This window comes from Corvus cornix, chromosome 11 (assembly GCF_000738735.6).
Source record: "Corvus cornix cornix isolate S_Up_H32 chromosome 11, ASM73873v5, whole genome shotgun sequence".
In the NCBI taxonomy this organism is placed as follows: Eukaryota; Metazoa; Chordata; class Aves; order Passeriformes; family Corvidae; genus Corvus; species Corvus cornix.
The window spans coordinates 6449017-6467797 of record NC_046341.1 but is presented as its reverse complement, the minus strand read 5'-3'; the positions used below and the strand labels follow the sequence as shown (position 1 = coordinate 6467797).

The following is an 18781-nucleotide window of genomic DNA, read 5'->3' as shown; positions in this document are numbered from 1 at the left end:
TCCATCCACGGAGGGCCTCCTGGCATTTTTGCCCGATTTCCTCTTGCCGGGATCCATCGCTCCTGCGCTTTAAGAATATGATCTTTGAAATTCAGCCTGCATTCTTGGGTCATTATCAAGGAGTAGCGTCAAATTAATTTGATTTTTCTCTGTTGGTGGAGTAATCGGCTTCAGAGACGGCGAGAAACACGCACAAGCGGCGCGACCGCACCTCAGCCGGGCGGCGAGAGGCACAGAAGCCTCGCAGGAGTCCCGCTCCCACCATGCCCGTGACACCCGGGAACCGCCTGCTGGGACACGACGGCCTCAACCGCCGGCAGACCGTGAGCTACGAGGTCCGGGAACGACCCCGGCCGCCCTCACGGGAGCTCCGGGGCAGCTGCGCGCTCCGAACCGGCCGCAGAGCGGGAGCTGTCCGGCCCCCGCCCCTCAGGGCGGCCCCGCAAAATGGCGGCCCCCATCCAGAGCGCCGCCTCCTCATTGGCCGCGCCTGTGGGGCTCCGCCAATAAGCCGCGCTGTGAGTGGCGGCCGCGCTGCCGTCGCTATGGCAACCACCCCGCCCTCGCTTGCCATTGGCCGAGCGGTGCGCGGAGCCCGGGCAACCGCCCGGCGCGGCGCGGGGTTGTTGTGAGGGGCCGGTTGCAGGGGCGGTGGCGGGCAGGGGGTCCCGGTCCGGTACCGCCGGGCCTCGCTGCCACCAGCGTCCAGGCGATCGCCCTCGGCCCGACCAGCGCTCCCGTCCCGTGATGTTCATCAGCGGTGAGGCCTCGTCCCCCGCCGTGCCGCCTCTCAGGAGGGTCTCGCCGTGACCGTGTTTGTGTGCCCGCAGGACGGCCGGGGCAGCCCCGGGTGCACGGCCTGGCCGTAGGACGCGCTAGCAGAGCGGAGCCTCGCCGGGAGGAGAAAGGCGCTGCCCGCCCGAGAGGCGCCGCGCTGAGCCATGGCCGTGGCCGTCACCACGAAGACGGCATGGAAGCTGCGTGAGTGCCGGGCGGGGGAGCCGCCCCGGCTGGGAGCGGGGAGGGATGGGAGCCACCTCATCCCTGCCCTGGATGTGGTGCCCCGGCCCTCTTTTTACACTGCTGGCTGGAATATTTAACTCCTGGAAGTCCTGTTGGAAAACGTAGCGGCACAGTGAATAGCGTGGCCTTATCAGTGCTATTTCCAAAGGGTCACGGCCTTTATTTTTTTCTGACTAGTTGATGCAGCACGAGGCTAAGAGCCTGTCTAACCCCACATGGTTCTACTGTAGTACAAGAACAACCGAGGCAATGAGGGATGGGGCACCTGTCAAGGGGCAACCCTGGATGTAGGGAGAGGCTGGGGAATGAGAGGCTGGAGAACAGCCCCACAGAAAGGGATGTGGGGTTCCTGGTCGATCGCAAGTTGAAAATGAGTCACCAGTGTGCCCTGGTAGCCCAAAGGGCCATCTGTGTCCTGGGGTGCATCGAGGAAGGTGATGGTCCTGCTCTGCTTTGTGCTGGTGCAGCCTCACCTCGAGTCTGGGGGCACCACAGTTCAAGAAGGATCTAAAGCTGTAACAGAACATCCAAAGAAGGATTATGAGTATGGTGAAGGGTCTAGAGAAGCCATGCAAAGGAGTGATTGAGGTCTCTTGGCTTGTTCAGCCTGGAGAAGAGGAGACTGAGGGCAGAGCTTATTTTGCGCTGCAGCTTCCTCATGAATGTGCTGGAGGGACAGCTCCGATCTCTGCTGTCTGTGATCAATGACAGGACCTGAGGGAGTGTCTGGAGCTGTGCCAGGGGAAGTTTAGGCTGAATATTAGGAAAAGGTTCTTCACCCAGAGGGTGGTTACACACAGGAACACGCTCCCCAGGGAGGTGGTCACAGCACCAACCCTGCGTTTGGACAACGCTCTCAGGCTAAGCGGGGTTTGTCCTGTGCAGGACAAGCAGGAATAGGATTTGATGATCCTTGTGGGTCCCTTTCAACTTAGAATATTCTGTCATTCAATGGAGACTGCCAGATTGTGGTGGGGAATTGCCTCAGTATGAGGGAGAAGGTCCCAAACTTAGCCTCTGTTGGGTTGTCCTTCATTGGTGCTCACTTGTTACAGAAGGTTTACTGAGCTCTCTGCTGCAGGAGGACTGGGGTAATCTTTGCAGGGCCTGTGTGTCCCACTCTCTTGAAATTGGTTTGAAAGAGACAGTAAGAATCTGCTGGTTTCATGTCCATTATTCTTCCTCTGAAGGAGCAGTAGACTGTTGCTGACTACCAATTTCTAGCTGGTCACTGGTGAGTTATTTCATAGGGGCTGTTGGGGAATGCTTAGAAGCAGTAGGATGTGATCACTTGCTTTAGTCAATGAGTGGGGTTTGGAAACTGGCTGGCAGAAATAGTGTTCTTGACTGGTAACACATGAAGTCATCTGAGATAACTGACTGAGGAATTTTGTATCTTTTTGAGCAGAAAGCCAGTTTGCTATGTTATCTTCCCATCCCTGAAACTCCAGTTGCAGGAAAAGCTGGTAGTCTATGCATCTCCATTCTCCTTAGGTGGGCAGAAGTTCTCGATCTTCATTTTTACTAGGCTCTGCCCCATCTTAGCATCCTCTTTAGAGCATTCTGAGTGTTAGGGATGTTTCAGCAATGCTAATTAGGAGTTTAGTGGTGCTGGGCTGGTGGGTGATAGCTGGTGACAAGAACTTCATGAAACAAAAAATTTGTGTGTGTAAGGCATTCATGGGGGAGCGAACGAAGGCAGATGTCAGGTTATCACCTGGCTTTTATGAAGAGAGGCTTGGATGTTTCCACAGTGACTTTTAAACTTACAATATATTATTAAGAAGGAAATCAAGAGGGAAAAAGTGGAGCTGCTGACACACTTGTTCCAGCAGCAGTGCTCAGCATCTGTCCTTTCAATTTTAACTAGTGAGTTGGTCTATTAATGCTAATTGTACTTTTGGTTACCTTCTAGTCTGTGTATCCATACGGGCTTTGTTTTAGCATTTTTATGTGGAAGTTTGGTCTTTCAACACAATGCAGGTATATTTTCAGATTTGCCCTTCACACGTAATTTATGGCCCAGTTACCTTTGTAATTTGAAAGGTATTTCTCCAGCCCAAGTGAAAGTTGCGCAGTTTTGCTTTCAAAAAAAGTCTTGAGAGTTCGAGATCAAAGTACCTGTAATTATTATTGCAGCCATCTAATATCCTTTTGGATTAGTGTTGCATGTAAAATGATCAAATTGCTCCTCCCAGCCAAACAATCTGAACGAAAGCTGCATTGATGCTACCTAGCCTTTTTACAGACTCATAACCATTTTTACAGTTTCATAACTATTCGGTCAAAGCCTGTGACCTTTCAAAGAAGAGAACAGTCAGGTGAAGATATTGGTAAATGCATCTGCCAAAAGGCCTTGCCAAAATGTTGAGTGAACTGAAAATTCCGCTGTGAGATGTCTAAGCAAAGATGCTCATTTGGCTTCTTTTTTGTCCCAAATTGGTTTCTTTCTGATGAGATTGCCATAGAGTTCTGTTGTTGCAGTGTCAGAACTTCCTCTCAGCTCCTGGCTTTTTAACAGTCATTTAGCATCAATCAGATTTGTTATTTTCTGCCCTTTTGGATAGATATTCACTCTCCTTTGTCATAGTTGCATGCTCTGCAGTGCTCAGTTTTGCCTGTGTTACCTAGTGGGGATGTAGCAAAGCCTCTGCCAAAACTCAGGGGAGGGAGCTCCACCTCTCCCCGCTGCTGAGTCTGACTTTTCTTCTGGGTAAGGCAGCGAACAGTACTGCTGCTTCTCTGCCAGTTCCTCTCAGGTTGGACTGTCTGCTGCTGCTGTCTAGAACAGGATTAGAGGGCCTTTCACTACATGACTCTGGCTGCTGTGCATTATTGCAGGTAAAGCACCTTCTGTGATCAGGTTGCTGCATTTGAGCAAATCTTCAAAAGCTCCTGAGCTGCTGCAAGTGGGAGAAGATGCTTTTAGTAAGCCATGTGAGCACTGGAGTTGTGAAGCTTTGGTCAGCAAATGTTTTAAGTGCAGCAGGCAGAGCCAAGAGGGACTGTTCAAAGCAAGATAATAGTGTGACTTCTTATCTGAACAGTGGGCTGCTGCAGCTTGTCCAGTGGAAACTGGAAAGAGTTTCTGGAGGAAGAATATTTTTTTTAGACCTTTTGGAGGGATGGGATGAAAATTTTTATACTAATCTGTAATAAGTGTTTGCTTTGTTTTGTGCAGAAGAAATCATGGCCCACAGCAGCAATGTATCCTCAGTAGTCCTGGGAAAAGGTTCAGGCCGGATGCTGGCCACTGGAGGTGATGACTGTCGGGTCAACATATGGTCAGTTAGCAAGCCCAACTGCATCATGGTAAGAACAGGCCTGTTTTCAGCTTTTGTGGGATGGGAATATTAATTCTGGGGTTTGGAGGGTAGGGAATGAGGGGAGAGATTGTTGGGGTGGAGCCTGTGGGACTTGTGAATAGAGTTTGCCAACACAAAGCTGTGTAACCAGATTCTAGCTAAAGGTAGGGACAGGATTGGGTGCCTGGTGGGTCCACTGCTCTAGAGGTATAGTGGGAATGCTTGAGCTGGGCCAGTGCTTACTCAGATAAAGAATATTGTGCTTTATATATTACCAGTCTACAAATAATTAAAGGAAGAGTTTTGTGCAAGAACAGCTAGTTTTATAGTGCAGGCTACAGGGGCCAGTTTTATACCCTGGGGTTCGCAGTCACAGCAGGAGCTATCCCCAGCAGGATGCATTCCCACCTGTGCCACCATCCCTAACTGTCAGCACAAAGGTTGCCACAATAGTTTGCTGTAGGCTGGGGAGGAGTAACTCTGTTGGCAGCGTGTTAGCAAGGGTAGGGTTACCCCAGCAGTGATCACTAAAGTGCACCATAAATATATATTTAACAGATATCTATCCTGCATCACTTTGAGTGGGTGTTGTATAAAACCAGCTTTAGCACGTCTCTTGTCATTTGTTTAATTAACAACACAATAATGTTGTGGTATTGAAGGCATTACTCTAGCCAGTGTGAGCCTTGTGAGGAAGAAATCAGGAAAGTCAAGTCAAAAAGGCTAAAAGGAGAACGTGTGTGCTTTATTTTTCTGTTCATTCAGTGTATGAAGGGTCACCTTTGGCAGGGCTGTGCTTCTTGCACAGTGTAGTCAAGCAGTGTCTTTCCAGGCCCTTGGTGGTAGCATGACTGTAGTTTGAAACTGGACTATTGCCTTACTCAAGAAGAAGGTTGAAGAACTGACTCTGTACCCTTTCTGTGGGATCAGAGCTGCACCTCTCTTGTGCTTCCTGGGAACCACAGGCTTTGGGAGCTGCTGTTTCTGAGAGGCAGGGGCTGACTGAAGCTGCCTGTGCCATTCTTGTATGTCAAAGGAATCTTGATTTTTGGGGTTGTCCTCTGAAATTAGTTTTTAGTGTTTATATTATAAGGGTTATGGATGTTTAGATGTTGGGAAAGAGGGAGAAGAGGAACTTTTCAAGTAACCTTGTGACCTGGTTTAAGTGTGAGCTCTAGTTCTCACTAGCAATGGCAGTTGCAGCTGTGGAGTTTGTAGAGGATTTCAATTGCACATGGATTCCTAAGAAAGTGCCATCAGAACAGTCAGCTTCCAACTGGCATTCCCAGCCTCTGTATGTGTGTGGGAGGCACAGAGCCAGTGTAGCTATTTAAAAAGACATATTTGAGGATGGAGTAAAGCAGAGAATACTGCTTATTTGGCAAGCAGAAAGTCTGCAGTGGTGGAATTTGTTTTCTAGAGCTAGTTTTAAATATTCTTGTGTTCTACTAAAATGTCGGCCTTTTCAAAATGCTGATGTAATTTGTAAGCTTTCAGGTGCTCAAGGATGAAAGGAACTTGATACATGTGAATTACTGCTTTAAGCCTCAAGTCAGTACTTCAGTATTAGCACCATGCTGTCACTGTGACATCCATTGCTGACAGCAACCTATGGCTTGGTGCTTGTGTGAAGATCTCAAAGTAGCCCTGCATTTGCTCTTGCTTTGATTTTGTAACTGGTTCATGACACTTACATGACCCATTTAGAGCAAACACAGTGCCATTGTGCTACCGCAGCATAATTTTTATGATGTAAGAATGTGTCAGCCTTGTCTGAGCATCCACACCTAATGTTTAACTACCTGTGTCTCTGTTGATGGATCCTTTAAAACTTAGTCAGTGTGCCCCAGAAAGTGGGATAATGTGGGAAGACAGGTGTGCTGTGCTGGGTGCAGTGATGGGCTTTAGTGTGCTCTGCCATACTGGTGGCTGCTGAGAAAAAAGGACTGGTGGAACAGCCAGGTGGTCCCAACTCATGGCTAAAGAGTCACCCCTCAGGTATGATCGATGCTGTGGTTCATACAGGGCTGTGCCAGCAGCTGTTGACTGTGACTGATGGTTTTCTTTGCAGAGCTTGACTGGCCACACAACCCCCATCGAGAGCCTACAGGTCAACCCAAATGAGAAGCTCATAGTTGCAGGGTCCCGGTCAGGATCCATTCGAGTTTGGGACCTGGAAGCTGCCAAAGGTATGTGTCCATGAGTTTCTGCTTCTGTTCATGCACACTTTTTGGAGAATCCTTACGCTTAATATCTGTGCTGACCCAGAAGGTTCCTGATTTAAGAAGGAGCAGGAGACTGGCATTGCTTTCATCTTCATCTGCAACTCTTTTTTGTCCTTCTGCTGAGGCTGTAGAGGTGTATTCATGCTTGAGCAGAAATTTGGACATGTACTGGGGACACTGATCTGAGGAACTAGTTTCTATGGTTTTGACCTGAGTGTGTCAAAATCTACATTCCAGATCAGTTTCCATGCATGTGTAGATAACTAGGCATATAGAATTTGTATTCAGTCTCAGCTTGAAGTTTCCAACCTTAATAAAAGGATCCCAAATCAGCTTGGAAGTTTTAAGTTTATTAGGTTCTGCAAAAATGCAGGAATCCCCTGCTTGTTGACTTCTAGTTCTTAGGTTCTAACTTTTCTTTTTTCCTCAAGCAATTTTTCTGCTCTCCTGCTCTTGCATGGCCACATAAATAGACAAAGACCTAATTTTTAATAAACTGTAAAAGCTATGAACTCATCAAGCTCTGATCCTTTAAAGGCCACTGTTGAATCATGCTTTATTTATTGCATTTTGCTCAAATCCTAGCATGAGTTTTCAAAGGTATCTTAAATCACTTGAGTGCATTCCAGCAGGAATACCAGAAAATGACTGAGTATTTCTTATAGGTTGCTGCTTGTTCATAGAAGGAATGTGTAATGAAAATAGACTTACACTGGCTGAGCTAAGCAGGCAAACCACAGGCAGCATCAATAATGAAAAGCACTTTTGTCATTCAGACAGTTAGAATCAGTTCAGTTATGGAATACTTTGGCTCGGCCTGTGGGGAGTAGCTGGTCTGGGTGCATTTATTAGAAGACCTATGAGCCAGTGTCTGTGCAAATGATCACCCCAGCTCTGGCTCAAGAGCTGATTTCTGCCAGGGGAATCATCAGCTTGTTCCAGATGACGGATGAGGGAGAGGGATTTCCCTTATTATTATCTGAGCAATTTTTCTTAGAGTTGAGTTCTGCATTTGTCACTGCTTGCTGAGATAGGATGTACCAGTTCTACTGGTCCTTTCTGGTTTCCAGAATTACAGGGGGTGTTACTTGATGACTTGCTGAAACACTCTGATCGTTTCTTGGTCTCCTGCTTCCTAAGCATCCATTTTCTGTCTTTATAGTGATTCTTGCAAGGGACAATTGAAGGAGTCTGGGGTGAATATTGAAACCTAAGAGGTGGTGCCTGGATGGGGATGCAGAGTCCTGGGAAAGGGTCTGTCTAATAACTGCAAGGTGAATGCTGCAGGCAGTCAAGACCGTTTCACTTCCTGGCTCAAACTGTTCCTCCTCTGGCCCATTTTGCTGTCTGTGTAACAAGTGGGAAGATGCACTGCCTGCCAGCTGCCTCATTTTCAGAATGGAGACCTTTGGAATTCTATCCATAGCTTCCATACCTAAGGACAGGGCTTCCATTAGGTTCATTGATCATGGCCTTTCTATTGTTGTTTCTTTGCATTGCCAGGGTAAAGTCAGAGGTGTTTCCACAAAATAATATATATTTCCATAAAATAACAGTGGGGATAGTATGGCTACACTTCCGTGTGGAAGTGAACTATTAAATATTTTTCCCCCTATTCCTTCTTTCTGCTCTGCCTTTCCTTTTCCCAGTTCTTCGTACCTTACCAGGTCACAAAGCGAATATCTGCAGCCTTCATTTCCATCCTTTTGGAAGCTTTGTGGCATCTGGCTCCTTGGACACCAACATTAAGGTAATACCAGCTTCCACTAGAGATTTCCCTCTTTACCTGCAGTGTCTTTGTTTTGAAGAGTGCCAGAACGTGTTTTGTGTTGAGCTGTTGGTAGATGCTGCACATCATCATTTCCATGTGTGGGCAGGTGTATTTGTGAGTGCTTGTGAAATCCGTGCCTGTATTTTCACAGCCAGCTCATGAATGTGACTCCTCTGGTGTGGAATGTGGCTCTGAGTAAGGTGCCAGCCAAGACCTGGTGTCAGCAAGCACAGATGTCCTGCTTGTTGTGGATTGTATCTGCTTCCTCAGGCTGGTGTTTGACTGTCAGAACTGAGCTGCTGTAGTAAGAGAGACCTTCCAGGATTGATTCTCGCTTGGGGAGTTAGAAAATGCCCCTGAGGCCAACAGGGATTCAGCAGCCCCTTCATTCTGCAGTGTCTGTTAGCTTGGTGACACAGAGACCCCTTGTTCTGGCAGGACCCTTGGGCTCCCCACACACTGCTCTAAACATATCATTTGTTTGCTTTTCTTCCTTGTAGCTCTGGGATGTAAGAAGAAAAGGCTGTATCTTCACATTCAAGGTATGATGTTTCATTAGGTTTCAGGCAAAGAGGGGAGAAATATTCTTTTGAGGACTTGTGAGCAAACCTAAATGTGACTATGTACAATTAACTTCCTGGTTTTCCAGCATGAGAATAAGATCTGCACGATTTGTGAAGTGGCCTGGCAAACCTCAGCAGGCCTCCGCAAGCTGTATGGGAATATGAAATGGATATTATGGGATATCAATGGATATAATGTGCTATAGTGAGGATGGCTTCAGTGGGGGATTGAGAGCATCCTAAGGGTTTCTTTATATTGTTAATGATATTACCTCTGCACTGAGATGGTTCTGTTCTTGGGACCTTCTTCTACCTAAAGAACTTGCTGTATATTAATTTTGTGTAGAAACTGGAGACTAAGTGTCACAACACTTCTATCTGACCATATGTAAATCTGTAATTTAGAACTAATCGTATTAGTGAAGCCAGATCTGTATTTACCATACTCAAACTGATGGCATTAATGTCTAGATGAGAGAGATGACACACATTTAGTGTGGCTGGGTGTAGTGTCTTGAGTACAGTGTTGTGTTCTGCAAGCTGTGAACTCTGTAAAACACTTAATTGATTTTGGTTTATTATATTGTATAGGATTGAAAGACAAAAGCCAGAACACTGTTTTTCCTCATTTCAGGGTCACACAGAAGCAGTTCGGTGTCTCCGCTTTAGCCCTGATGGGAAATGGGTGGCCTCTGCTGCTGATGATCACACTGTAAAGGTAATTTATTGTGACACCATCCTTATGTGCTTGCAGCACATGGGAATGCTGGGATTGTCTTTTTACCAGGCATTGCCAGCACTCACTCATAAACACCCATCATTCATTAGGCAGCTGACTGAGCCCCATGGCTTTGCAGAGACCAGTTTTCTTATGGGGATCGTGTCTGATGGCCCTCAACACCCATAGAAGAGCTGCATGTGTTGAAATGCCCTTATCCAGCAGACATATTGAGAAAGACTATGCACAGAAAAATTAATGTTTTGATGGTAGTAGAGTTGTGGTACCTGAACGTTGGCCTCAGTAAACCTTGTAGAATGAGTTGTCCACAGCACATTGCTTCACCAGACTAATTTCTGGCTCTGCTTGTATTATATACATTACATGTGATTATCAGTCTGAAAATTGGTGTCAGGACTGAACAGAGTAAGAGAAGGAGTTCAGAAAAGTATTGACTGAGGTAGTGACTTCAGTTGTTTCACATGGAGTATGAGGAATGGGGATGAAGGACTGATCTTATTTTCAGTTTCACATGATTAACTGATCAGTTATTTCCCTGCATTTTCAAGTGGAGACTAGAGCACAGGAAGAGGGAATTCCAAAGGGATTCAGAGCTTTTGGAATTTTGTTTGTTCACTTTTGAGATACAGTCTGTGGGGACAGATGGAACTGCTATATTTTGTCTCAGTCTCTAAATATAAAATAGAAACTTCTCAGGGACAAATTACATGGAAAATAAAAGATAATGCAAAAAAACCCAAACCCAAAACCAAAACAAAACCTTAAATGACTGGGATGGTACTTTTTCCTTGATTATTGCTTTCTTTGACAGACTTGATCCTGTTCTTGGAGGGGGGAAGTGTTAGAAGGTTGCCAGTACAAGGAAATCCCAAGTGTATTGGAAATCTCTAACATTAAATCTCTTCAAGAGTCTCTGTTCTTTCCTCCTTTCAGCTGTGGGATCTGACTGCTGGGAAGTTAATGTTTGAGTTTACAGGACATACCGGCCCAGTAAACGTTGTTGAATTCCATCCCAATGAATACCTTTTGGCTTCTGGCAGCTCTGACAGGTACATAAGGGGAGGGAGAAAGAAGAGAAATGTGTATGTCTGTTCTATTTCCTGATGCTCTTCCTTGTAGAAACATGACAAAGAGGAATGTCACACAACTCAAACCTGCTATTGCAAGAGCCAGACATCTGGACATCATCTGTGATGGGCAGAACATGGAGATCTTCCCTTCTCATCCAAAATTGATGGCACCTTCTGCCACACTAGAAACCAATGTGTAGCCCCAAGCATCTCTCTAATCCAGCTGACATCCTGTGTGAACAGCAGGCAGCCCTGCTCAGCTGGCAGGGTGTTCTCTTAGCTCTGGGTCAGCTCTAAATGCCTGTCTGTGTCTAGAGCCTCTGAGTATCCCTGTCTGGATTCATGGATCTTAGCTAGACCAGCCTTCTGTCTAGGGTCACTGTATGTGCACAACAGCAAAAGTCATTCTAACTGTTTTGTTAAAAATCTGGATCCTACTGTGATTTCTAGAGCAATGAATTTTGTTGTGTTGTGTGTACAGGACTGTTCGGTTCTGGGACTTGGAGAAGTTTCAAGTTGTGAGCTGTATTGAAGAGGAAGCTACTCCTGTCAGGTACATTAAATTCCTACTGAAATGTACTAGGCAGAGACTAAAGGTGGGGTGAAGGGAGGGTTTCCTCAGAGAGAGACGTTACTGGGGAGAAGTCTGGGCTGCTGGAGATGTTGCACAGGCCCACCAGGTTGCACACCAGATTGGAAGGTTCATTGTTAGAAACAGAACTGAAGGTGTTCAGTGTAGTCAGAGACCCACAAGGACTGAGCAAGGTGGGAATGCTGTGCCTGATTCTCTTCTGCCTTCCTCCCAGGTGTGTGCTCTTCAACCCAGATGGCTGCTGCTTGTACAGCGGCTTCCAGGATTCGCTGCGTGTGTACGGCTGGGAGCCAGAGCGCTGTTTTGATGTGGTCTTGGTGAACTGGGGAAAAGTAGCTGACTTGTCTATCAGCAACAACCAGCTGGTAAGGCACTGCTCCTGAGGCGGGGGGAGGCAGCTGTGAAACACAAGATAAAATCCTGCTGCCTCCTTGCAGGCCTTCAGACCTGTAAGATTGTGTCAGGGCTTGCAGCATGCCCAAAGGCTGTGTGCCTTGTGCTCCACTTCGTGTCTCTTTGGCTTCTGGAGGAAAGAACTCGGGCTTAGTTTGACCAGTATTTAGAAGCTATGCTTGGCAAAAGTTTTATCCAAGCTTTTCATAAATTGCTGGCAACTTCAGGTTGAAAAATCCTCAGCACTGAACTGAGCAGTCCTCAAGCGCAGTTGCTCAGGGTCACTCCATCACTCCTGTTCTCAAAAGGGCTGGTGTGCACTCCACTCCTTGGTGAATTACCTTGATCTTTTGCCTCTGCAGATAGGAGTTTCCTTTGCACAAAGCACAGTCTCTTCCTTCGTTGTGGATCTCAGCAGAGTCCCAAAGTCAGATTCTATTCCTCATGGGTTGATCAGGGACGACCAGCCTCTTGTGCCACCTACCCCCACAGGGTCCTCCCTTCGCCGCATCTATGACAGGCCCTCAACGAGCTGCAGCAAGCCACAGAGGTGAGGGAGTCTGCTGGCTTGTTGAATTTCAAGATTTTAAGGAAATGCACCAGGCACTCAGTGCTCGCTCTCTCTCTCTCTCTGACAATACGGCTTCCCCTGACAACAACTCTTTTTCCACAGCAGAGTGAAGCACAATTCGGAGAGTGAGAGGCACAGTCCTAGCAGTGAAGATGACCGGGATGAGAAGGAATCAAAGGCTGAGATCCAGAACCAGGAGGATTACAAAGAGATCTTCCAGCCCAAGAATGCGATCTGTCAGTACCAGGGGTTTTTGTGCTTTTGAGTAGGGTTTGGGTTTGAGATGAGGACACTAAACTGATTCAGTAGAACTGACCTTTGGCTTACTGTAACAGAGACTTCACCTGTGACTGGAGAGTTCAGAAAGCTTTTCTTTAATATTCTGAAGCACAGATCATGTTGGTGAACAGCTGAAAGGTGGCACCTTTACTAGGGTACAGTGATGTCTGTTTGAAGCCTCAGAATCCAGAGCTTTATTGTAAATGTGCTGCCTTCCTATCCTGATTAGAGTGTTAAGGAAATTTTATTAGCTTAGAATTTTGATATGTATGAGATCAGCAGCCTTCGTTAAAGAAGGAAAGGCAAAATGTTTTGTTAAAGCAAAGATTGTTGTTTAGGAGGCATTGTGCAGTGTCTGTATCTCATTTTTATGTAAATGATAAAATGAGATACTCTTTCTGAGGAATTCATAGCAATTATTTTTATTTGCTTATATAAATCAATAACAGGAGGTGGATTTTTTCTAGTATCATTTGTTGTGACAGTGCCTTGTCTCAGGCTTCACACCTCTACGGCAGCAGTGAACGACGGGTCGGTTTTGTCCCTCCTATCCATGAAGGCTGAAAGCTAAACTCAACAATAGTGTCAGGGCCTAAAGGAGATAACTCTGCTTGTTGTATCACTGATTACCCTCATGTGTGGAGTTGTTGGAGATTTCTCTGCTCCAAGGTTGACTTACCACTTATCAGTAGCCTTGGATGCTCCTTCATTTGTTTATGTTTTTAATCTTATTCTGTAGGCCGAACTCCTCCTCGAAATGAGCCCTTTCCAGCCCCTCCTGAGGATGGTGAGTATGGAAATGACCCCTTGGTGGGGATAGGGTTAATGGCCCTCAAAAGAGGGAGAGCTGCCTGAAGGCAGAAATGGCTCCTTGCAGTGTAGCTAAACAGAACCTTTGCTCTCAACTCTTGAAAGTGACCATCAGTTTCTGCTTTCCCACTTCTCTCCCTCTTGGTAGAGCCTGGAACTGCAAAGGAAGCAGTGAAGCCCAGCCAAGCTGCGGATGTCCAGACCTCGTTGCCAAAGCAAGAGCTCGTACGTACTGTGTGATCTATGAATTGCTGTTCCTGCCCCCTCTGTGAACAATGTGCAGAGCTGGGGAATTTGTGATTTCTACTTGGGCTGATTGTTTACTGAAGGGCAGTAAAAGTGCAGCTCTAGGCTTTGTGCTGCTACCTTAGCAGTAGAACCAAGGCCAAGCCTCCGACCGGCTCTATTGTTTTAGTTTGCTGCTTGTGCTTGCAGTGGTGCTTCTCCTTGCATCTCAGAATTGGGGCACTCAAGAGAACCAAGTGCCAGGTTTCTACAAATGCTTGAACAGAGGCTGTTTTGTTGCCAAAACTGCAAGCAGCTGATGTGCCAGGATTCATTATACTGGCTTCTTTAGAATTCTCTCTTAGCCTTCAGGCTGGCCACAGCCCATTGCCCTAATTTCATAGCAGTAACAGCACTCAGCACTTCTGCTGGGGTATCTCCATGTTCTTTACAAACCTTAATTACATAGCGGTGTGTACCTGAGAGGTACTTTATTGCCTCTTAAACTATGCTAGCAAACTGGAGACTGCTGCTGCGTTAGGACCCTGCTGTGAGAAGAAAGCAGGTCAGAAATAAAGGTCACCAGACTAGGGCCAGACTGTTCCTGCTAGAGCTTTTATCCCAATTTCTTCTGCAGCCTGATCCAGTCCAGAGGCCAGCGATTGCCTCCTCAACTTCTTTGAGCAGAACAGAGCCATCAGTGATTCCGGCAGCCAGGAATGAGCCCATTGGCCTGAAGGCCTCTGACTTTCTCCCAGTAAGTGTCTCTGGATAATGTTTTCCAGCCAATGTCTATGTTGGGTGGCATCTGAAAGGGGGTCCCCCATTGTGGTTGGTGTAAATACAGCAGAGTTGAGCCCTGCTCATGAAAAAGCTGTTACCAAAGCAGAGAGCAAGGGGTGAGACAGTCACTGAACTATTCCATGTACCAGATAGTGGTTCATTTAAAAAACTGGCGTCTGCCATTACATGTACATAATAATTTCACAGGAATCTCTGCCTCTTGCATCTTGGAGGCTTCTTGGTCTCTCCTGGGGAGGGTATTCTCTTGTCTTAAAAAGGGGGAAAGACCAGAGCATCCTGATGATCCCAAGGTCTAAATGTGAACAAAGGAAGTAGTTGTTCTAGCATGGCCTGGGCAGGAAGCAAATTGAGAGTCTAATAAATTTTGTATCTATGCTTTCTAATAAAATTTGCTGTTTCCAAACAAGTGTTTCACATAAAAAAATAGGGTTTTTGTGAAAACATTTCTTTATTAAAACATACTGGTTTTGAAAACTTACTTTAAATTCATCTTTTTTGAGAGTTTTCCCAAAGCTTTAAACATGTTCGTGATTGACATAGTAGAAAAAGCAGAAAATCAGTAACTGAAACCAGAACAAATTGAGCATTTCCATTTCAAAAGGTTTTTACAACCATCTGCAAAGAAATCAGTATTCACTGACATCCTGTCTGCCAAAATGGGCTCTCACCTAGGCCAGAGAAAGCTCCCACCTTTCCGTGCCATCCTGCTCTGTTATTGGTGTCTGTACTTCCAGGCTGTGAAAAACCAAAGCCAGACGGAGCTGGTGGATGAGGAAGCCATGTCCCAGATCAGGAAAGGCCACGAGACCATGTGTGTGGTGCTCACCAGCCGCCACAAGAACCTGGACACCGTGCGGGCTGTATGGAGCACCAGTGACATCAAGGCAAGCATGAGGAGATACCTAGGGCTCATGAGGGGAGCAGCTGAGCAGCCCTGTTTGCGTGTCTGGGGCTGATTCTGCCTCATACAAAACATGGGGTCTCACAGCTTTTGTTCCCAGGGGTGCACCACAGAGTGCTACTGTGTCCCACCTGCAGCTGAATGGTCACCAAAAAAACTTTCCCATGAGAGAGTTCCCTAGCCATCTTCACGTTTCCTCTACCTTGTTTTGGAAAAGCAGCACTAGATACAAATTTGCATTAGCCCAACCAGTCTGAGCTTTGCAATAGGTGACTTTTTCTTCCCCTTCTCTCTCAGAACTCTCTGGACTCTGCAGTGGCAATCAATGATCTGTCTGTTGTCGTGGATCTCTTGAATATTGTCAACCAAAAAGCGTGAGTCCTGGGTGGGGTCAGCCCCTGGGATGCTCAAGAGCCGCCTGGCTGGGAGTTGGGAGCTCTGCCTTTTACCTGCCCCATGTCCAGTGGGCCATGGAGGCATGAAGTTCATGTGCTTGTAGTCGCATCTTCACGCCTGCAGTGACAGTAACTGCTGGAGTTGTTTGGGGCCAAGGAAAATCAAAGTCTTGGGCTTCATAAAGTAATTCTGCTGAAAGTCAAAGAAATATGTCAGAACCTGCCACTTTCTCTCACGAGGGGGAGTCAGTGAACTTGCTCAGTGAACTTGAGTGTGTCTGTCTGGGCATTTGCTAGGAAGTGTTATTTGTGTTGGCTCAGCTTTGTAGAGCCTCAGTCTCCAGTCTCAGGATATGTTCTTTTCAGGTCTCTCTGGAAGCTGGATTTGTGTACTATAGTCCTGCCGCAGATAGAAAAACTGCTCCAAAGCAAATACGAAAGGTGAGGCCCTAAGAGCATGGTGTGTTTGTGGGACAGGGTGTAGGTAGTGATAGGGGAGCTCTGCTGGGCATTTTGTACCTGAAAGAAAATCCTGAGATACCACTGCAGATACAGTATCATGCTGATATGACACCTGAAAAAGAATGATGGAGTTGCCAGGTGTGTGTGGGAAAAGACACGGAAAGTATGCATGGGCAGGAGGAGCAGGATAGTGGGATTTGTGGTAGATGTGTTGGATGGAAGACAGCTCTGGCAGCCAGGAGGGGCCATGTAAAACAAATGGGCTTTGCACACTGCTGGGAGTGAAGCTGTCAGCTTGGGACAAGGGGAATGAAGTCCTGCAACAGCCCTGGGGACTCATCTTTAGGGGGAAAACATTGCAGCCTCTCCCTTAAGAGGGAGTTTCTGCTCTTCCTTTCTTCTGGGAGAGAGGTTCCTGCCAGGTTCCCTTGGCAAGACATCTCTACCCTTGAGCAGAGAGGTCCCACTTGGTGGGGTATGTGCCAGGACCTTTGGAACAGGCTTGCTTTGTGAAAGCTTTAACTAAGATGTATTGTTGGTACTTGGCTGTTGCTCTCCTTCCCTGGTTACAGGTGGTGGAGTGGGGTTGTTTGAGGGCTGCGTGCTGGGGGGACAGGAATGAAATTCAGGTGGGACCCGATTCTGTTTTTCAGTTACGTGCAGACTGGCTGCACATCCCTGAAGCTCATTCTCCAGAGATTCCTGCCACTCATCACAGACATCCTTGCTGCACCACCTTCTGTTGGAGTGGACATCAGCAGAGAGGAAAGGTGAGGCACACGCTTCCACTTGCTCCCACCTGGGACCAGCCTTTCTCTTGAGAGAGCTATGTCCTTGCCATCAAGGCTCTGATACCAGACTGGACATGCCTTCCCTTTGTCTGCAAACACCAAACTTTCCTGCTCAGAGGAAAAGGCCAAGGACTGCTTTTCCCTTTGTCTCTGTATCTTGAGTCATACCTAAACAAAGTATTGGGAGTAAAACCACCCTGTGGCTTCCCCCTCTGCCTCACAAGACACATGAGTTGGTAGCCAGGCCCTGGATTTTGAGTTTGAATAGCTCTTCTCTGAGAGTTGGCCTTTGGAAAACAGCACCTCCTTCCTCCCTGGACTGTACTGCCAAAGGGGGAAGAGGGGTGAAAGAGCCCTTATGTGGATGCCATTCTCCTGTCTCATCAGGACATGGGCTGAATGCCTGGTGTTTTTGCAGAGCTGTGCTCATATTTCAGCCTCTTCCAGGCCATTTTCAGGACTTTTCTCTCCTGCTGAGTTGCCTCTCTGGCACTGCAGGAACAGCCACACCTCAGGCAACTAAGGATTCATGCTGTGTCTGCTGTCATTTTTTTCCAGGCTTCACAAATGCAAGTTGTGCTACAAGCAGCTGAAAAACATCAGCAATGTTGTTAAGAACAAGTCTGGGCTCAGCGGCCGCCATGGTAGTGCCTTTCGGGAACTGCTTCTCCTCATGGCTGTCCTGGACTAACAGCCACCACCTCCTCATGTACAAATACAGGTGGCCAAGCTTCCCCTGCTCGTGGTCTGGCTGGATTTCAGATCTCTCCGTGTGTCCGTCTTTTCCCCCTGCCCCTCTCCAGCATGGTAGGGAAATGGAATCTGCCTGGCTGGTCGCCCAGCCAGCCCTCGTGCCTTACGGGCTGGATGGAGGACCCGAGTGGAGAGACGTGTGTGCTGTGTGAGGGGCCCTGGCGGGTGGAGGACCCCACAAAGCGCTGTAGGGAAGCTGCTTCATTTCAGCTCTTCATCTCAGCATCAAGCTCTGGGCTGCTCTGTGTGCTGGCCTGTCCCTGCAGGAGGGCTCTGAGCCTGCTGTCACCCCTCCTTCCCGCTTGTGCTGTCGGTTCTTGTTGCTTGGCCCTGTGGGCCAGGGCCGTGCTCTCGCTGTGCAGCTGCTGAGGACTGCAGCCACCGCCCCACAAACGCCTGCTGTGGGGTGGATGCCCTTTCCATGCAGAAGGGACTTCAACTGCCATGGGGGACCAGCCCCTTTGGCTTCATCTGACATGGGCAAGGACACTGTGCCACTGTGCCGGTGCATCTCAAGGACCTGAACCAAGAGACTTTCTCTTGGCCTCTCAGACATCCCTGCTGGCACCCAGGACTGCAGAAGATCAGTATCTTCAGACTGTGCTTGGATCTGAGGTCTACCTGGACCTGTTAAAATATGTGACTTAAACAGGACTCGTCGTATGTGTTTGCCTTTGGGGGTGAGGATTTGGAAGGGTGGAGGAACAGAGGGACATGGACTGATTTATGTCTTTCTACATCCACTGGACCATTCTTAGAGGTTTGGTTTTGGTTTTTTTCCCCCAATAAATGTCTGTCAGAACCTTTCTGTCCCTCTTTCTTCTTTCCTCTGGGGAAAGAGGTTCCTGTTGGTGCTTTCCCTGCTCTTCCCAGCCTGTCTCCCATTTTATACACTGGAGCCTGTTCTCCAGGAATCTGTAACTTATAATGAATTTTATTAAAATATTTGTAATTTTTTTTAAAGTTGTGTTAAATGCCTGAATCTCTTGGAAGTCCTCTTCACCTTGGTGTGGCTCCTGGCTGGGAGTGCCCAGGAAAAGCAGGGCTCTATTCCCTGCCTGTCCCAGGGGAAGCTGACCATTCTCACCCATCCTGCTGGGAGGCTGTGG

General features: G+C 47.4%; 1 protein-coding gene across 4 annotated transcripts; it reads left to right on the top strand.

The window, feature by feature from the left end:
• The first annotated feature begins 627 nt into the window (after nt 1-627).
• KATNB1 (katanin regulatory subunit B1) lies at nt 628-18478 on the top strand. 4 transcript variants are annotated; one of them, XM_039558479.1, is made up of 20 exons: nt 629-760; nt 831-981; nt 4205-4335; nt 6400-6517; nt 8203-8303; nt 8825-8866; nt 9522-9605; nt 10560-10675; nt 11178-11249; nt 11503-11653; nt 12044-12231; nt 12355-12488; nt 13271-13318; nt 13490-13566; nt 14204-14323; nt 15105-15254; nt 15569-15645; nt 16033-16107; nt 16782-16898; nt 17478-18478. In XM_039558479.1, the coding sequence occupies exons 2-20, from the start codon at nt 942-944 to the stop codon at nt 17608-17610; spliced, it is 1974 nt and encodes a 657-aa protein (XP_039414413.1). In that variant the 5' UTR covers nt 629-760; nt 831-941; the 3' UTR covers nt 17611-18478. The 4 variants fall into 4 exon arrangements, with proteins under 4 accessions (XP_039414414.1, XP_039414413.1, XP_039414412.1 ...); XM_039558480.1 differs by having other exon boundaries at nt 628-981; nt 12358-12488; XM_039558478.1 differs by having other exon boundaries at nt 629-981.
• The last annotated feature ends 303 nt before the right edge of the window (nt 18479-18781 follow it).